At 37.3% G+C, this 21720-nt stretch overlaps 1 protein-coding gene across 1 annotated transcript in view; it reads right to left on the reverse strand.

Moving 5' to 3' along the window:
* LOC149289670 (membrane-associated phosphatidylinositol transfer protein 3-like) overlaps positions 1 to 21720 on the reverse strand; it is an 87344-nt gene that overhangs the window by 60704 nt on the left and 4920 nt on the right. Inside the window, 2 exon segments of the mRNA XM_089490217.1 lie at positions 16593 to 16700; positions 20656 to 20788. Coding sequence (XP_089346343.1) covers positions 16593 to 16700; positions 20656 to 20788 — 241 coding nt within the window.

A 21720-nucleotide genomic window follows, 5' to 3' on the forward strand; every position in this document is an offset into this window, starting at 1 on the left:
GTTTGATTCATTTTGTATTGGCTCAATAATGCTATCATTAAATTAAATAATATAGTAATTAATAAGTTTGTGCATTTGGATTTGTCCGAATTGCAAATATACAGAATTCTGGTAAAATCAGCGATTTGTACAAAGACCCAAGAATGAGGCCAGACGACAATGAAGCAAAAATCTCAATTTTCATTTGAGATTTGTGGGCCCTTTCACTCACTATCTTACTCTCTCAGACTCTGGATGCTTCACCATATTGCCCTCAGTTCAAAATGACAGCACTTTCAGTGACATCATCTCCCCCTATTGGGGATCAGGAAAAAGAAAGTCACCACAAGCGGAGCTATTTTTGTGGAAATTCCCGCTGGGTCATGTCTGAAGATGTGGAGGAAGTTAGCAGAGAGCAGAGAGAAATGAGGAGCAGAATATGCCGCAAGTAAAAGATGCAGATGCGGTCATCAGAAAAGGTAGGGAAACATCAACAGCAAGAAATAAAAAGATATGGGAAAGGTTGAACTTGATGGACGCATGTCTTTTTTCAGCCTATGTAACTATGTAACTATGTAAGTAACAGATCATAAAAGAGAGAGTAAATGGAAACGAGCGCATGAGAGAGTAAATGTGGGAACCGGGCAACAAATTTGGTTCCTGACTTAAAAATGCCCCCACATTTTCAGCCACACCAAATGGGCAGGGAATGAATGATTAGTTGTCTGATAACAAATGGGCCAAAATCGAACTGAAAAATTTGTCTGAATTGTTTTTGGCCCATTTGCTATGTCTACAATTATTTACATTACAAATATATACACAAAGAGGTGATCAAGTTGATTGGCAACATTTTTGCATTGACACATCTGTCATATAAAGTGAATTAGACTCATGCTTCCACCACAGTAATGGTTAATGGCAGGCAGAGCCTAGATGACTGTTAACATGGTAAATCCCAGCAGACTAAGGACTAAAATTTCACCTGAGTGTAATATGTAATATGTTTACGTTCATTTCTAACAATTAAATGGAATCCAACCAGGTGTTCCTTATATATGCGTTCCACATCAAATGAAGACAGATGTTTACAATATGCTTTAAAAAAAATAATAGTTTAATAATAAACCTGCAGACGTCTTTCTAGGGTGGTAGGCAAAGGTGGAAAATCCAAGTTACAAACAGTAACATCCCCACTTTCATTGTTTAATGGTCTCTGTGGCTTTCCAGCTATAGAACCACAACTGTTGTTATTATATAATGCAAATTGAAGCCTATCAATAGCTAAAGTAGGGCAGGTTGTATAACCTTGCTCTATACATCTGCTTTCCTTGCCATAGAATGTTTTAATTATTCTAACACATAAGATACCTACGTGCTGCATAACTATCTCCCCTGCAGCTTTACAATTACAATCCTTGCAAAATAATACATAATGATATTATGAGCAGTAACTGGGAGCTTTTTATACATATGATGGATTCATACCCTGGAGGCTTTATTTGTGCTGTCACAATATATAAGAAAGATAATGGATTTGAGGCATGGGATTTATCTTCATTTAACCCAACCAATTATGCTAGAAAGAGCTCTTGAAATACTGCACTCCTCCCATGGTGTTGCTTTATGATGTGTTCTATTTAGTGACATGGTCACAGTTAATGTGTCCTCAGACGAGAAGCTTGTTCTTATATACTCTGAAATCATTATAATAATTTTATTTTCCGTACAGAGAAAATCTAAGTCTTACATCACAATATATAACGTGAATAAACAATGCTGAAATCTACATAAAATGAATTGTATAAAGAATTGAAAGTGCACTGTATAATAATATTAAAAAAGGAATATTTATTGTATACATTATTGTAACTTTTAAAGCTACAGAACACTATGATATATCATGCCAGCAAACATTCTGAACCTTATTAAAAAAGATTATCGGGCTACCAGTCCAAAGGATTTGGACAGAGCGATATCAGACAAGGAGAGGGAATTGAGTCTCAAACGACTGTCCCTCCCAAAAAGGTATACTTGGGAGGTATGGATGTGCTCAAGGGAGAAGGTCAAAATAAAATTTAGCATATGAGACATACTATGGGTTAGAGATCATGGTGGGAGGCATGGTTTTACTTTTTTTGATGACATCACAGCCTGTTTATGTAAATAAATAATTTTGAGCAAGGGTAATGTACTCTACTTACACAAACAAATCTGCAGTGCTGTGTAATACACTCATCCACATGGAAAAATGAGAAACAGAGGGATCTGGTGCTTCATTTCCAAGATGTTAAGAACGACCTTCACAGTATACTGTGTATCCGGTACTGGGGAGTCTATTTAACAAATGCATGGAGAACATTTCTTTGTCTGATATGAATTCTGTACTTACACAGTGATAATACTATATGATTGCTGCATTATCCAATATATCATTCACTATCTGTGTCCAGAGCTACATTGTTAATCCATGAAAATGTATTGTTAGCGGTTAATATATTTCATTTAGAAATAAAGCACCAAAATAATTTCTCATAGTTAATTATAGAACAGTTGTAATTACCTTCTGCATATAAATTGTTCCTTCAAGGAAATCCACACCTTATCACTAAGTGCCAGAATTTCCTTTACTTAGACAGTATTTCCTCATTGATAATATTCATAGCTACCCAAGATATGAATGTGAAGGTATGTGTTCTTACTTAACTCCAAGGATTTTGTATCTTGCTTTTCCTCTTATAGCATAAGACAACAAGAGAGAGAATACAACAGGTAACCGAATGTAATTTTTGTTCCATTATATTTCTATGACAAACAGATTTTAGTTAAGAAAAACACATACACCGATACCTATGCGTATCTATTTTGTTAACGTTATCATTTTTAATCTTTTTTTTCATAATTAGTTAACGTGTTGAAGTGCCTGACAATTAGGTCTCTGTTTTTCTGCAATGCAACACATTTAGCTAATTGTTGTAGTGCAAGCAAGGAGCGCAGCTGTCTCTGCAGCGTGAGACTAATGGGGAAGTGCAGTGGAAACAGACTGACGCTCAGCAGCTGTATAAATAGACCACGCACATACAGAAGCCATTTCAAAAGAGCATTATACTCACAGATGCCTTTTCAGGGAAATATGTATTTCTAAACAAAACTTCAATGGGTGCCAACAAAACAGCTGTGATGTGTTTTTATTTTATTTACTAAATTTGATCAAATAAGAGGTATTTTTGTTGTTTTCTTATGGAATGACAAAAGAAGATGCCTTACACTTTAAGACCCATGGCCTTATCATAAGGTCACACAATACACGTTTAACAGGGCCACATATTGAGGGATTATTTTGGCCTTCCTAGTGCAATAAGATATGCGGAAGGTGCTGTAGCACACCATTGTTTGCCTGGTGGCCAGTACATCCCTCAATATGTTATTCCAAGACAATTCTACCATAGCTGGGTGAGGCAATGTGGGCTTAAGAACAATGAAGACCAACTGTTGTCTCAACCCAACAGAAGAGACGCCAAGAATAGCAACTAAAACACTTGTAGCCATTGTTGGCACCTGCAGAGTGAGTATAGCCACGCTAGGGCCAGTTGTAAATTATACTCATCACAGCACAGCTTATGAAAAGCACCACATGTAGTGTTATAACATTAGTAACCTATTGCTACACTTATGAACATGACATAAGGCCAATACTGTTGTATATACTACTCCTCTCTCAAACCAATACCACCAATTGATATGCATGGAAAATAATCCGCTCTGCGTTGTGTATTAATGATAAATGTAATACCCTTGTTACCTCCTCCAAGAACTAACATATAACCGTATCCCCTTTTCCAGATAATATATATGTCTAGTTCTACTAAGGTTTTCTACCTGATATTACAATAAAACAGCCAACCCAAGATTCTTACCAGCGAGAGAGCTTTAATTAGAACCTGTCCAGATTAATGTTACAGCAAAACCAGAGTTACAGTGATATACAGATGACAATCATTTATACCAATCACAAACATCCCATCTATCTAATATCTGCTGCTAAGTGTGTATGCTGTGTGGGTGATGTGCCAAAGGTGAGACTCACCAATCCAGTCTCTTTCTAGGTGTTTCTACAATGTCTTTTTAAGGGATTTCTCTATTGATGTGTAAATTAGGTCCCTGTCCTGTGTTCCCAAGACCCCACCGTGTGATGTTATTGACTTGCTATGTTTCCCATGCCTATCTCCAGGTGATGCATTTCCTTCCTTCTCTACATAGTATGTAGGTGTGATATCTTCTTACAGCTGTCTTTCCTGTTACTTCCCCCCTAAGTGGCTTGCAGCTATCATACATACACACATAAACTTAATCAAGCACATATTAATTACAAATATACATACTTTGTATTTACCCCAACAAGTACCTTAAATACAAACTTTCACCTTGATTGTGCAGAACACCATAAGACGGTGACAACAATGGAATAATAGCTGCAATGTTGAATATGGCGTTTTCGGTATAATTATTTCTAGAAACAGAATTGGCTGCCATTATAGATGTTGCAGTAGCTTTACCCCCCTAAATTCTGACTCATTATTAGTTGCAAAAATCCAACAAATATTTATGCATTAGATATGTCTGCCTCTTTCAATGGATCATTTGTGCACATTTATATTCACATTTGTGAGTGACTGCCATTTCTCAGAAAATTGTTTAATACAAAGCTATACCATAGTTGCAAACGCAGTTTTGTGCACTATATCCATGTTTTAACACCAGGGAAGAACTGGCAAGGGATGGTTGCCCACTTGGCAAAATTTGGGCCACTGCTAGAAGTTTTTTCGTGTTTAACTTGTAATATCACAAATACCCACTGGTGTTTATAATGAAATACATTTTAGGGAGCATTTACAGTGACTGGATACTTACTAACTCCTTTATGCATCCTCTATGATGTTCTTGGGGATTGTATGTTGGACCGGTCTGTATATCCACTTAGTACATTGTAGCTCGAATATATTGGGCCACTTAATGAGACTTGCTCCCTGGACTGAATGTTGCCAAACCTACCATTGGACACTTTTATTTATAAAAGGCTCTGTTTATTGATGGGCACGTTCCCCTGGTTGTACCGTATGTTCACAAACTGTGTAAATTATTGTGAATTCGATACACAGGCATAGCCTTGTCATGGCTCAGCTGCACATTTCAAACAATGAGAGTTTACTGACAGCTCCTTTACGCCTACGCTCTGTGCCATCCAAAGATAAATAAGGGATATAGCAGATTATATTTCTGTCTGCTGACCTTTGTAAAGGTTTTGGATGGTATAAATACCACAAGATAAGGACCTGGCAGTGTTCTGGTCTTTCGTTGTTTAAATTCATTTTTCAGTGGTGATAGAGAAACTATTGTAAGCCCTAAATGCAGACTGACAGTGCCAATGGCCATATTTTATGGGCTTCTCACCTACTTAGCTTGAAGAGTAATCAAGTGTATTTATCGCAATTGTACAAACCTTGTGCTTTTTCTTTCTATAGCTGTAGGTGTTTTAGAGATGTTTTAATTAAAAATGCCTATTTAAATGGAAATAAAAGCAGTATTTTCTTGTGATCCTCTGGGATGATTGTTTCATTTCTGCGTGATGTGCATTGCACAATATTGGAGTATTAAATTACTTGTCATGTTGTCCTTTGCTAATTTTCTTCCCTCTACCCAATTGAAGACATATACAAAAACACTTGGCTGATACTATATGTAACTAACAGGAGTTTTCCTAAGTATGTTTTTATATGCTGTCATCTATTTAACTATTTTTGTAATAGTTTCGTATGATACTTACTAATAATAATGGCTTTCCAGCATTAGTAACGAGTCTGGCAAAAACACACCTTTAAGAGGGACAACATTGGTGATGATGGTGGTGATAGCCTGAGACACTTTCAGAAGACTATATTTTTGTGATTTACAATGGGCTTCTTCAAACAAGTATCACTTTTAACACAGCTGTGAATCAGCCCAGATGGGAAAAATTATTTTGCTCTAACACTTCGCTGGTTCCAGATGACCATCATAATAGACAGCAGGTCACCAGAGAGCGCTAGAATTTTCAATGAACTTGTGTGCAACTGGTTACAGAAGATTCACAGCTCACAACAAATAAACTGGAAAAAAAATGGATATTTCCCTTTGATGGCATGCCCCAGTCTGTGCTAGCAGTATGACGGGTTTCATACGTTGGCCAAAGTCTATAAAATTGGTAAATGTCTAATATTTATTCTGTTGCATTTCTAAGCAATGTCATGTTCAGTTCTATGCATGACATGGTAATAAATAAACCTTACCATTTACCTAGCACATTAACAATGCTGACTAATAATTAGTCAGCATTGTTCATCAAATCAGAATTATATTTGTGAAAAACCCTTTAAAAGTAACAAGGGTCACTAAAAGGTAGTGTTCCATTTAGACAAGACATGAATTGAACGTTGAGTGCAGGGGTCTGTTTAGACCCCCTAGTGCATATGTGTACAGTCTTTCCATTTGTTTCGATGGAAGTGCTTTTTTTTACTTCAAGCAGCAGAAATGTCAGAACAACTAAAATTTTGCAGCATGGGTAGTTAAGTGTCAGTTAAGTGATTGTGTTTTTCGGAGAATGCATATTAAAAAAAACCCTCACAGAATACTTTAATATGTTCTTTTCTATAGTAGGTGTGTCAGGGACATTAGACTATTCGTTTAAGCTTTAATCAGACCAATACATTTTTTTTGTTTCTATGCCAACAACATATCAGTGCCTGCCTTGGTGTCAAATGACAATTAAAAATTCCCATAAAAAATATGAACAAGGAAGAATGTTTTTAATTAAATAATTATTTTTGAGAAGTGTTTAGGTGTTCAACATTACTAAAATCGATGTTTCTAATACCATTCTTAGTTGTAAAAGTGTTCATTTCTAAAGAGTAAGTGGATCAGCACCTTTAGTACAAATTGTATGGACCAGACAAGGACACTTGAAGTCACTTTACATAACATAAGAAGCCAGTTCTCTCACTCTATTTAGCATGGGAGCAAATCCTGCTCAGCCTAAGAAATATAAGAGCATGTTACAAGTTGTTAATAATAACTGTACTGATAGATAAATGGCTTCCATAAAATACTTTGAGATCTGTAGTTGAAAAGGGCAGCCATAGTGCAAAGTTATTAATGTACGCAATGACCTTCACAATTCATGTTTCATTCTGTGAATTAAGGTGGATCCTGTCAAATAACAGAAATGTATGTCACAGAAAAGATTCCCATATCACATATACAAGCATGGGACGCTGAAATGGAAAAAACGGACAAATTCTAGGGTAGACAAGTCAGTTTAATATTATTGTTGCTGTTGCTGATGAAAACAAGCTATATTATATACTGGTATATCTATCTATCTATCTATATATTATTATTATTATTAATAATCTGATGGGCAATTTATGGATTTAATTAACTAAATATAAACTACAGAATATATTTATTTTTACATATGAATTCTCCACTTGGAGCCCCATAGACCAATGGACATTTAAATCATCTGCTTAACACATCTGCTTGATACAATAAATACCTTGGTGAGTTGTGGCGATTTGTCTATATGAGGCTACATACAAAAGTTTGGTTGAATGCTGTGAGTTGAGGATCACTTCAAGCTCTCTGTTACAGTTAATTATTGTTACATTGTACACCTCACTGCAAAATGTGTGGAAATTGTTATATCAGAAAACTTTGGATCACAGCCTCCGGACTACCTAGTCACATTTTTGGACCCTAATTTGTTTACGTCATCCAAAGATTCAGAGTTATTACAGATCACTTGTTTGCTAGAGAGGGGTTCTGCAAGGAGAAGCACATTCCTGCGTCACTCTTCTGCTTCTTATTTGAAGAACCACATATAGGTTCCCTTATTGGTATAGCATAAGTAATAAAAGTGATTACAAGTCAATAAAAGTAATTTGATTGAAATCATAGGTGGCTTAGAATCTTGCAGACCTCTGACCCTCTTGGCATTTAAAATCAAAGACAACAAACCTAACTATGAGCTCTACACTTAGAACTCCCCAAAGTCTCCTGGGCAGAAGACTTAGTCTCCATTCTGTTGCAGGTGTCATCTCCACCAGTGTGTAAATTGCAAGAAGAGTGCTGTCCATCACACATTTTCTTCATTACAGAGCAACACATCGACAATTGCCCCTCTTGCAAGCCTCACTTAAGTTTAATTTTTGATTGTTATTCAGACTTAGCAAGCTAGCTTGTCCTTAAGGGTTGGTTGCAAGACTTTTTAAATCTCAAATGATGGAAAATGTGCTCATTTAGGAGCCAAAAAATATCATTTAAAATTCTAAGCAATTTTGCCATGTATGCAAGCATAAGAAAGCCGGATAGGGCATTTGTTTAAATAAATGTGTTTAATTACGTATACATATCCCTGGAGCCCCCTTTCATCCTAGTTTGTCTCTGTCTACAGGACAATATTTGCTTGTTAGTTTTGTTAACGTACTTGCTGATTAGTTATGGATAGATATGCATGATATCTATACATGATATACGGTTTTTTTAATTATAATTTAGATAAAATGCAAATGTGGTAAAGATGATACCATTAAGTACAAGTACAGTTGTAAATGTTCAAGACTACTTAGGTTTCTTCTTCATTAGCCTGAAGATGAAACAAAAGAGGTCTTAAAAGCTTGCAATCTATTATAGATAAGTTAACCAATAGGGGATAGATCATGGCGCGCATAAACATATGGGAGAAAAAAAACAAACAACAATAGTGTAAGACTTTTCTGCTACCAAAGTGATTTCTTTCTCCTGAGGAAGCCGACGTACCATCAGCGAAACGCGTTGAGAAGTGACAGCAGAAGCAGAACGTTATACCGGAATAGAGGCTGATCCTGTTTTACCACCTTGACATTTGTATGCACTCTATTGGTTTAGCAGTGCCCTATCAAATTGTGAGTGCATTCTTTTGCCTATCTGAACCATCTACATTACGGATATACTGCACTATTGCCGGTCTATTTATATTTTAGTGAATTTTTACAAGACTTTTAGAAGATATTAAAGATCCTTTTCTACTAATTCTTTGATGGGCCTGGCTTATTCAGTTCGTTTGTGAGTTGATACGCTACTATATTTCAAGTCATTTTGGGTGTACATATTACACTATTGTTGTTTGTTTTTTTCTCCCATATGTTTATGTGCGCCATGATCTATCGCCTATTTGTTTGAACACTTGAAGGAAGAGTGTTGTTTGGCTGCTGCTTTACATTTGGGTATTATTATTACCTTTATTTATTTATCTATTTCACGTAGAATTCCAGTATTCTATATTTGCACTTCTAAGTTAACCAATAAAGTTAACTTTATGTACTGTGCTCTGTAACGTCCCTCAGCTAACATGGTAAACTTCTGTAATTTAGATAAAAATATTGTGGCTATCATGTTGCTAGCTTTATTTAAAGTATGGCGTGGTGATTCAAACACACACTTGCATTAAGTGTATACACTATCATTTTGTACTAGAACTAAGTACACAAAATAAATTCTAGTAATTATTAGGCTATCTCTAAGCCTACTCATACATCCTACTGTCATTCATGACTCCTGCAAGGTTCTTACAACACCTAAGTGCTAAAATTACATTGTAAATTCCACAGGGAATGGACTTGTACTTGAAAATTGCTATATATATTTTGTTGTGTGTGCTGTCAGCCCTATATAACCAAATATAATTGTTTTTGCTGCCATGCAAGAATACACACATACCCACAGTATTTCTTCAAGGCATATCTGAGCATCCCTTGCTATGTCTTAATGACCAATAATTGCATTTGTGATGATTGCCTGACACACCTTGTAATTGCATTAACTGGAAAATCTGGAGTGAAAATGTTAAAGAAATCCAGGCTAAATCAACTAATAGCTCTTAAAATGTCATCAGGGAAAAATGATTAAGAAAACAGCTGCATAGCAAAAGGAGTAACCTCCCTTCCTTAGGGCACGAACATGATCTGCAATCATAGTAAAATCATATTGCTTTATTGTGATGTGAGAAGCTCTCCTTTTGTGTTTTTCTTTACTTTCTGTACAGTTTTTAAGCATGAAGAAGCATAATGAAAAAATATTATTGAAGGAGTAAAATATATTCCGATTTCTTTGCAAGTTACATGATTAATTGCCTAGGATGAGCCAGAATAATGCAAACATATTAGTGGAGAGGTGCAAAAATGCTTCTCTTTCTCCTCAAATCTGTCTCCATTATTCTGTCCTGTCTGACTACTTTTGCAGAAGTGCTCAGGGACGCCTAATTCAGAGATGCAGAAGAAAGTAGACTCAAGAAAAAGAAGAGGCAAGAGAAGAAGCAGAGCTGTGGCAAAGAAGACGTGGAAGCGGAAGGTGGAAAGGGTAGATATTGAGAGAAAGTGTGTGAGATAGTGATGAGCATTTGAAGGAGCGTGAGAGCATGAATGAGAGTGTGAGTAAGTGAAAATGTGAGAGCATGAAAGTAAATTAGTGTGAGTGACATCAAAATCTGGTCTCCAATCTAGTATGGGGTGCAGAGTTAGCAGATCTATCTAATTTCTGAAAGCTTATATTTAACAGGTTTATATGTTCAGGCAGCCTTTGTAAGAGTGGGTGAGTAGAGACAGATTTTAGTTCAATATCTAAGAAAGCAAAATTAACTAACAGAGTTCTCTTGTTTAACTATAAGGTTAACACTTTGTCCAGATTTACCAGTTATACAGCTCACCATGTGGTGGATGAACTAAAGGCCACCAGACAACATATGTTTCTACTTAAATCATGAAGACCATAATATACAGACATACTCATAAAGCGAGTAGCAAAAACTCTCACCTATTGACCACTTGTATCAAACCAAGCTACCCTACTTTAATAAATACGGCTGACATACAGGCAGCTATCAAGCATAGACGATAACACAGCAAGAAAGGGATCTAGACTGAAAGTCTAAAATATACTCATATAGCAAATAAGTTAGAAACATATAAAAGAAAACTTTTTCATTTTGACATTTTTCAAGCTCACCATTTTTGAGTGCACTTTGAACAAAGACTGAAAGATTGAACTGTCTTCAAGTGGTTATTATTAATGTGCAGACAGTAAAGATATTCAAGATATCAGGACACACACAAGGGAACTATAAGTAGATTATGAAACAAAGAAGAAAACATTGATTAAAGGCTTATAGCTTATCCTAGTTGATGTGAAAATGAGAAAGGGTATGTGAACCACCAGTATATATACTCTCATACTTCCTATGTATCTCAAGGTCACATAGTGAACATGGTTGTGGATCAAGAGATTATTATCAGTATTAGGTTTTATCCCTGACCTGTCCAGGTAGCTCTTAAAGTTTGTTTCATTATATGTTTTACTCTATTTTAGGTGGTATGAGTTTATATACTCTGCTAATCAAATATGTTAGAAACAAAGAAAAGTATTGTCAGGTGTATTTGGACCAATAATTGCTATAACTAATATTTACATAGAAATCTCTCTATAAGGATTGTTTTATTTTTGTATTCAGTCGTAACTTTGCCTTCAAATATATTATCATATTATCATATGTATACATACACATATGCAACACATTTTAATTGCTTTATATTTCAAAAGGCATTTTAGGTTTAGGTACTGTTCCAAGGCGGTAAAGCTTTAATTTCATTCTCTAATATGTCCGACAAAGAAAGCTTAACAGATTTACCATTTTATTGTTTCCTTTGAAGGTTTACTTACATGGGGAAACACAAGACAAAAATGTTGGGAATGTTTTTTTCCTTTCTATGTTAGCAACATATCAGTGCCTGCTTACACATAACATTTAAGTGCCACCATCAAAAAACACGAATTAGGCAAAATGTTACTTTAATTAAAGAGTTATTTCTGGGAAGGGTTTGGACATTCTGCTGTACTAGGAATGATGTTTCTAGTATTGCATTTAGTATTACCGTATTTGCTCGATTATAAGACGAGTTTTTTTCCAGAGCAAATGCTCTGAAAAATACCCCTCGTCTTATAATTGGAGTCATCTTATAATCAGACCTCAAATAGGTCTGACCATGAGACGACTAAGATCCAGATCCTCCGCAGCTGCAGGGGACCTGGATCCTCCTGTCCCCACCCCACTTACCGGTACTTCTGAGTCCCTGGTGTGTAGCTGGGGCAGCGTGTAGATGTCTACGCGATTCGCGTAGACAACTTCCGCTGCAGCAGGAAGGAGGTGTGGCTAGCAGCAGGGGTTGTCTGCGTCCATCGCGCAGACCTTCCCCGGCTTCTCAGAGATCAGAGTTCCCCGCACCGGTGCGGCACCGGCACCGGTGCTGGGAACTCTGATCTCTGACAGTCGGGGAAGGTTTGTGCGATGGACGCAGACAACCCCCGCTGCTAGCCACACCTCCTTCCAGCTGCAGCTTACGTGCGTGGGATCTACACGCTGCCCCGGCTACATGACAGGGAAGTCAGAAGGGGAGGGAGTGTTAAATGGGGGGCATAAGGCATTTCTGGAATCAGAGTGCTCTGTGAAATGCCTTTTAACCCCCTTAATGCCACTCTGCCTCCAGAAATGCCTTTTTAACCCTCTATACGCCACTCTGCCTCCTGAATGCCTTAAACCTCCCTATATGCCACTCTTCCCCATAATATGCCTTTTAACCCTCTAAATGCCAGAGTGGCATATAGGGGTATAAGGCATTTCTGGAGGCAGAGTGGCACATAGGGGGTCAAAAGGCATATCATGGGGCACAGTGGCATATAGGTTTAAAAGGCATATCATGGGGCACAGTGGAATTTAGAGGGTTAAAAGGCATATCATGGGGCACAGTGGCATATAGGGCATTTCTGGGGCAGATGTGCATAACTGGGGGGAAGGTTGGAAAATAGAAGGAAATAAAACCAAAATATTTTTCTCAATCATAGCTTTTATAAAAAAAAAATAGTTTAGATGAATTAACATTTACTGGTAAAACTTTTTTCCTATAGGGTCGGCTTATATTCAGGCTTTTTCTTTTTTTTCCTAAAATAATATTCAGATTGGGGGGGTCGTCTTATAATCAGGGTCATCTTATAATCGAGCAAATACGGTATATTGAGTAGAGTAAGTTTAAAAAGTAAGTAAGGTATTTATATACATATATGTTATCTTATATTTTATTCATATTTAAATTAACAGATATAAACACTAAAAAACCAGTAAAAGAATAAATAAATAAATAAAACCCTGTTTATAAAAAGGAGAAGCAAAAAAAAACAATGAAATCATGGAAATTCGATTTTAATGGATTTTGGCAACTTTGTATGTCACTGAAATAGTAACTATTACAGATCTAAAAACAGTTGAATATGAAAGGCAGTGAACGTGGACCATTTGTAACGCTGTATCTGTTCTATCTCCAGTCTTGGCCGACTTCCATCCAGCAGAGTGTAACAGAAAGGAAATAATGTATAATGTAAGTTCTATTTTAAGGCACTGCCATTAGTTAGCTCTTCTCTGCATTCCCTTGGTATCCAGAGGTTTTACAATTTATTACTACAGAATACACAGCTTATAGACTCAAGAAAAGGTTAGAACCATCTGCATGTTATCATTGCTAGCAGGCTGATAACACTCTGTTTATGTCTAATTATGCAAGAGACATTTAGGAGTTTATTTTAACCCTTTAGTTCCAAAAACTATTATTTCCAAGGGTATACCTTTGGCAACGTATCATAACAGATAATAAAACCTGCAACATCAGAAATGAACATGCATCTGCAATGCCAGTCTTTCAAGCCTCATTGTGTGTGTGTGTGTGTGTATATATATATACACACACACGCATGTATATATTTTGCAATACTACTATAAAATTGTATCAACTAGACGAGTTTCTTCTTCAAATGTAAATGAGTAGGCTAATATCTATATTGGAAGGCTTAATGAGACATTATTAACTGTGTTCTAATTGAAGCAGCATATGTATGGAGGGTAGGCATGGAGTCATGGATTATTAAATTGGGCAAAAGCCTACATTACAGAAATGTGAAATAGCTGCATTATCATATTTATGTCCAAAGACTACTGTCATCCTAAGTAAATATGCAAATATCTGTTGCTCCATACTGAAGATGGGTAGTAAAACAGAAGGAGCTTCATGAGCCAACTCTGACAGTAACATATTATGGACAAAGTTGTGTTAGATCAAAGAAAGATTCCCAGTTTTCCAAACCCTCTCAAAACTGGGTGCACAAAGGAGTGCAGGTACGTTGTCACTTTTATTTCTGCTGGACACATACACATTTTACATTTTGCTGCAAGGTCCCAAATGAACTACACGTTAAATGCAACCTCACAATTTTTTATTAACAGTACGAAATTAAATATATATACATTTTCAAAATATTATCTTTAAATCATTCTTGAAAACATTATATTAAATGTAATTACATTTTTAAAAAAAATGTAATGAATATTTAATATAATGTTTTCATGTAGCTGCCTATCAGAATTTTTTACATATATATTTTAGCTTTGGTATTCTCTACAATCTACTAGACCAGGGGTGGGCAATTAATTTTCCCATGGGGCCACATGAGAAATTGGAATGGTTTTAGAGGGCCAGACCTCTACAAACTACAAACTCCGAAGCCTTGTCCATTTTGTTAACTTATGTGCTGTTTAATAAAGTTATTCAAGCCTACGTCATTGGTAGAGGTGCTTGAATAAGTAAGGCCTGAATAACTATTAGCACAGCACAGAAGTGAACAAAATGAACAAGGCTTCGGAGTGCATACCGTATTTTTCGCTCTATAAGACGCACCTGCTGATAAGACGCACCTAGATTTTAGAGGAGAAAAAAAAGGAAAAAATATTTTGAGCTAAAAAATGGGCTAAAATATTTATTACAATAACTGAATAAGCTATGAACACAGTAAGACACACGCAGTAAGACACACACAGACACAGTAAGACACACACAGACACAGTGAGACACACACAGACACAGTAAGACACACACAGACACAGTAAGACACACACAGACACAGTGAGACACACACAGACACAGTAAGATACACACAGACACAGTGAGACACACACAGACACAGTAAGACACACACAGACACAGTAAGACACACACAGACACAGTGAGACACACACAGACACAGTAAGACACACACAGACACAGTGAGACACACACAGACACAGTAAGACACACACAGACACAGTAAGACACACACAGACACAGTGAGACACACACAGACACAGTAAGACACACACAGACACAGTAAGACACACACAGACACAGTAAGACACACACAGACACAGTGAGACACACACAGACACAGTAAGACACACACAGACACAGTAAGACACACACAGACACAGTGAGACACACACAGACACAGTAAGATACACACACACACAGTAAGACACACACACACAAACACAGTAAGACACACACACACAGTAAGACCTCCCTCCCTAACCCCCCTTCTCAGTATCTCCCCTCTAACTCCCTAACCCCCCCTTCTCAGTATCTCCCCTCTAACTCCCTAACCCCCCCTTCTCAGGATCTCCCCCCCCGCCCCGGTCACTTACCTTAAACTCCTGTGTTGGAAGCGTGAGGCGTTTGTCTCGGGTGCCGGCGCTTCACTGCTGATCGCCGGCGTCTGACGTCATATGCCGGCGCCCAGCGTAAAGCGCCGGCACCCGAGACAAACGCTTCCAACACAGGAGTTTAAGGTAAGTGACCGGGGCGGGGGGGGACACCGGACTCATTGGTGAGTCACCAGGACACTCTTTGCGGGCCGGTCCGAGCTATTCAGCGGGCCGGATGTGGCCCGCGGGCCGTGCTTTGCCCAGGTCTGTACTAGACAAACACCATTCTATTTTATCCTTACCACAGGAAATGGAATAGGGATTCCATTTCCTGTGGTAAGGATAAAATAGAATGGCTCAGTGTTAAACACTCTGGCTAATAAAAGTCTATGGAGGGATAGACTTTGTTAGCCTTGCCATAGACAACAACAGCATATACAGGTCAGCTATCTTCAAAGTATTTGGTTTTCTATGGGATTTCCCTTAACTACTGCTAATCCACCACAGATATAATCTTTCAGAATATAGCAAACCTATATAGGGAGTAGTGGATCTATGATGAAGTTCTGTGACATTTACGATCAACATGTCATCCCTGCTGTCTTGATTTGTGTGATTTTTATTCCTCTCAATCAGCTTAATCTTTTTTCTTAAGTGATAGTGGAGAAGCTGAGGTGAGTTTAATGGAGAAAGAACAATATAATTTCGTAAACTGTTGTATGCATATAGTTTCTTTAGTTTCTGAACTGTCAAACCTCCATAAACTACATGCATACAACATTTTATGCATGTCGCTTCTGGAGGTTTAACAGTTCAGTAAATAAAGGTAATACAGGATTAAAAAGACAGCAGCGATGGCATTGCAATTGAGGTAAGCAATTAAATCCATAGGTCTTTATAGAAATTCTATCAAAGTACTTTAAAATGTATATTTGCTTACTTCCAAGAAATGTCAATATCACCCAGTACTAAAAGAAAACTTGCTTACCTGCACTGTCCTCCAATTTTCCAATAGTCTCGATCTGTTCTACTAAGTCATTGGAATTCCATTGACTCATTCCAATCAGGATGGCATTTTTTCCTTCAACTACTTCTTCTGCAATGTAGAAAACAAAATAATGGATACAATAGTTAATAAATTCAGAGCTCTTACATTGAAAACAAATATTTATTAATGTGTGGAGTAAGTAGCTTGGAGGAAGCCCACAAGCTTGGGCCTGCAATTCCTCTTACTGTACCAAACAACCGAAAATTATTTTGCGGTACACTTCTGTGTACATGCCAATTTATATAGAGAAGGTGTAACTGTAGTGTAACTGTAGTTACTTACCAGTACCTAATAATATTTCATATATCACCTTTATGAAGCTACGTTGCTACATTTGAAAAATAACATTTTTGAGAATGTACCAACTAGGGCAGAATAAAGTGGAGCAAACTGGATAAAGAAATGGGTCAGTTCCTCTTAGTCACAACTATATCGTGAGGGTGATTAAAAAAACCTATGATTCACTTGCCAGCAAATCATAACAATCATTAACTGTGTTCCCCAACCAAGAAGTTGTTAAAAAAATGTTAACTACACTTGAATTGTCTAGAGCCACAGAGATTATAAACTGGTGATTTAGCAATTTGTCTAGTAGGTGGTATCATTGTAATAAATGTGGGGTGTACTTTAAAATGACTCCCCATGTACTTCTATCTTCTTACTACATCAACTGAGCTCACCAGCTGTTCCTAGCGAGCAAAAGTGAATCTTGGGAGACTGTGATTAGACAATATGAAGAGTTTAAAGTAGAAATAACCAGCTGATGTGTTGAATGAAAGTTCCAAATGCTTTTCAGTGCTCTCCCAGTCAGACACAGTGTGAGGCAATGAAAAATAAAGACACTTTCATCATTATCACAAATATACTAACGCTTTTTATTGATTTCTCTATGTGCTTTCTGTGTGCAATAGGCAACAGCGGAACTACTGCTTCATTGACCTCAAGCTAAGAATGACACTTCCCAAACATATGGTGGAATGCAGTAGAGCTTTTGCTACTGATCCACCTAACAGACACGAAAATAGGCTAGTAAATTAATTAAGAGAATGGAAGGATTGAATTATGATGAGCATTTGGCAAAACTGTGTTTATTTGAACAAACGAAACCCCAGAAACAATCTCATAAGTATGGTTAAATTATGGTCAAATATATAGCTCAGTCCAGGACATTTGGTGGAACTGTTGACTTCATGGACTGACATGAGTTCTAAGAGGCCATCCTCTAAGACTAAGTGAGGGCAGTAGAACGCTGGAATTACTTTGTACTCTTCTATTCATGAATTTTCTATGCAACAATATTGGTGCCTTGCTTTAATGTTTTTCTGTCGCAACTTTTTAAATCCAAGACTTGTTTAGTAAACATTAACTTGTTGTTTGGTGTACAATGACTTGAAATCGACACACGACATGAGTGAAAAGACTGATACAATGATACAATGATACAAGTACCAAACCTTTGAATGTGCAATATGAATACACTAAACCTTAAGCAGATGTCAGATTGCTGCAGACAGAGAAGTCAAGACATTTTGGTATTTGTAACACAGCCCAGCTACTGCAGATGTGAACGCTGCTATTGTCAAGGACTTCAGGTTACCATGGTGACATTTCAAAGCTATATAATGGATGCCCATGCAGTGCGAGGCTGCTTTGATTCAAAAGAAGATGGTCAATAGCAAATCTATTAATAGATGCATGTTATTAGGACAAACATTGGCAGGGAGTGCATAGGTGTAAAATTCAGAAGTGTCATGAGTCCTGAGATAAGATGTCCCATCCCTTGTACATTCTTTGCTCAGTCGTCTTGACACACACTGGCATAGCATTTCTTTTTCATATTTTGTGATTTGTGGTATTTTTTATTAAATGTTAAGAATTGATTTCATCATATGAGGTAAATACATGAAATAACACTCCAGAGGTTATCATCAGTGTCATAATCTACCCTATGCAAACTAGGTCGAGGGGCAAATTGGGGGAGGTAGCACTTCATATGCTGGGGTTCTGTGCGAAGAAGAAGCATATAGAGGAAGCACAGGCTTCCTTTGAAACAGTAGGATAAGGAGGTGCTGCCCTTGGTCAGGCTTATGACAGCAGGCTCTTTAAATATGTTTGACCAAAAGTATGTGGACACCTGACCATCCCACCTGTATGAGCTTGTTGGACATCTCATTCCAAAATCATAGACACTAATATGGAGAAGGCTCCCTCTTTGGAGCTATAACAGCCTACAATCTTCTGGAGAGGCTTTCCACAAGATTTTATAGTATGTGTCAGGAACCACTTTTTCACTGCCTGAACCATCGCTTTTTTATACCTGTTGTATAGAACTCTGCTACTACTAGTGGCCATCCTCCGCCCTCTGGAGCACTCAGAACTCAATTGCTGGGATCAGGTGTGCCTTGTTACCTGGGTTGAGTCCTAGTCCATACATCCAGCTGGGCCTTGTTATCTGGATTACCCTGCCTTTATGAACCTGCCCTGCCCTTCAGTCAGGGCATTTGTATTGAAGTCTATGGACCTTCCTGCTGTGGCTCTGCACCTGTACTGTTCCTGGTTCCCTGCTTTGTGTCTCTCCAAGTGGACTCCCTGCTTTGTGTCCCTCCAAGTGGACTCCCTGCTTTGTGTCCCTCCAAGTGGACTCCCTGCTTTGTGTCCCTCCAAGTGGACTCCCTGCTTTGTGTCCCTCCAAGTGGACTCCCTGCTTTGTGCACACTAGATGGGCTTAATGGTTCTTATCTTCTGTCAAATTATATATCTTCAAAAAAAAAGTTCAACTTTTAGTTATAATGTTGGTTCTTTCACACACAAGGGCTGTTTCCTATCATTTCTGTAAGATTTTTAGTTATTACAGAATTGTGGACAGATATCAATGTGCTGACATGACTTACTCATAACAATAATAATTGTACCTATTTGAACTATTTTTTCTTATGTCTCATATCAAGTTATTGTTTTTGATCCCCATGGGGAAAAACTAGGCTATCCTCTTTCCCCACTCCAATCACTTTTTCACTGAAGGTTCATTGCATACAATATATCAATGTCCACAAGGGCAAGGGAGGTTATTCCCTTTTTTTCTTACCAAGGACAGAATATTGCCGTTCAAGGCTACACTAATGATTGTGAATTTAAACCTATATGAGCAGATGTTTGAGGATCAGAAGTCTTGGGGGTATTTTTGTGGGAAAAAACCTATAACTAAGTATTTATATATTACACTATTTTTAAGAAAGAATATATTGAAATTGTAAAATTAGGGTCTTCTTATCCTTCTGTACTAATGTCTTAATTTTATTGTCAAATTGTATGTTAAATTGTACTGTTATTGTTAAGTTTCACTGTCCACCTATTGGAATAGCCCACTGGTAGTCTATAAATAATTGTAATTTACTAGAACTGAGATTTCTATTGTTTGGCATCAACCAATGAAGAACACCTTTAAAATCATGGCTCCAAAGCCATTGTTCTCTCAGGCCAAGCTGCTCAGAGTGGTTGTCTCATACTCAAACAACAGTTCTGAGCAACTTGGTCTGGCAGAAACAGGGATTTTAGTCCCCGTTGGCAAATGGCAGGGCAAGGTACGCCTCGGAGCACCATGATTTTAAAGGTCCGTAAGAGCGACTCTATTGGTCACCAGCAGGGGACTCCTCTGGAATTAACCAATGAATGGCAGCTGCTCTTCATTGGTTAATGCCAGATGAGCCTTTGTTTCCTTTTGTACCGGAATGTCTTAACATGTATTAATATTTTTCTTAGGTTTGCATATTGTTAATTGCAATGTTATTGTTAATTTTTACTCTTCCCTATTGTAACAGTGCTACAGAATCTGCTGCTGCACTTAAAATAAAATGTAATGTAATTTTAATCTCTTAATGTACAAATGATTTTTAAAAAAAACATGGTGTGCAAGTTAATTTTCTACTAATAATGCTATAACAAGGAGATTGTTGTTCTCTTGTAATTCCAAAGATAATCTCATTACTTTCTTTAATACACTCACCTCGGGCATCAAAGAACTCATCATCAGAGCTGTCTACTGAGTCATTCACAATATTCTGCAGGTGCCACTGTGCCCCACTAAACCTGCGTGATGCCCCTAGAAGAAAGCAATAACGTATGTTATGAATGCCACGCTGAATAAACAAGGGATGAGAGCAGTAGAACACTGAATTAAGTGAGCAACAGAAAGCCTTGAATCAAAACCTCTCGATGAATCATTTTCTATCAATTCTCAAGTAAGAAGCAAATGCTGTGGCTTGCTCAATAACGTTTAATGTGTCCTATAAGGTATTTTGGTAGGTACCTACTCAGTAAGTGTTTAATAAATCGAATGATATTTAAGGTATAGTTCAGTCTCATGATAAGCAGGCCCTTCAAATTCTTACAAGGGAAAAAATAACTGATGTTTGTCCTGAACAGTGTTCGAAGCATATAGCTACCAGCAGTCCTGAATAAGATTGGACGGTCCCAACAACATGTTGTTCTCCAAAAAGACTGATTTCCTGTTTATTGTGACTACCCATTAATGTCTAACTATTCAGTGTCGTTGAAAAGTTGTTATATGTGTAATGCATTTTTTAGCACTGATTACAAGGTTTTGCTTTCAAACTAAGTGTTCCACTTTTGAACATGCCTTACATTAGTTTTGCAATGTGGGGCACACAAGGTATAGCAGCAGTTGGGCCACCACGAACCCAAGGGCCCAACAGCCCTACTATCCTTACATTCCATTTTCCCACCGAAGACAAAAAATGTCTTTTTTTCTTAATAGCTGCAGATTTTATATATTTTTTTTATGAACTAACTAATAAAGCAGCTACCATTAAAAAAGAATAAGACGATGCTTAATAAAAAAAAAAACATAATGAAACTCACATTTAAAGCTGATAATTTGATATCTTGTCCAATACTTAAATCAAGTAACCAAAAACAGGAACCGTGCAAGTGCATATTGAAAAGGTCAGTACACCTTTGTCCTTCTGTTCCAACATTTGCCCTACTATTTAAAATAGCTATTGTTTCTATAAAGATAACAGATAAAACAATGATGGCTCTGTATACAAAA

The sequence above is a fragment of the Sceloporus occidentalis genome, unplaced genomic scaffold, assembly GCF_023333645.1.
Source record: "Sceloporus occidentalis isolate IW3139 unplaced genomic scaffold, rSceOcc1.0.p SCAF_43, whole genome shotgun sequence".
Classification (NCBI taxonomy): domain Eukaryota; kingdom Metazoa; phylum Chordata; class Lepidosauria; order Squamata; family Phrynosomatidae; genus Sceloporus; species Sceloporus occidentalis.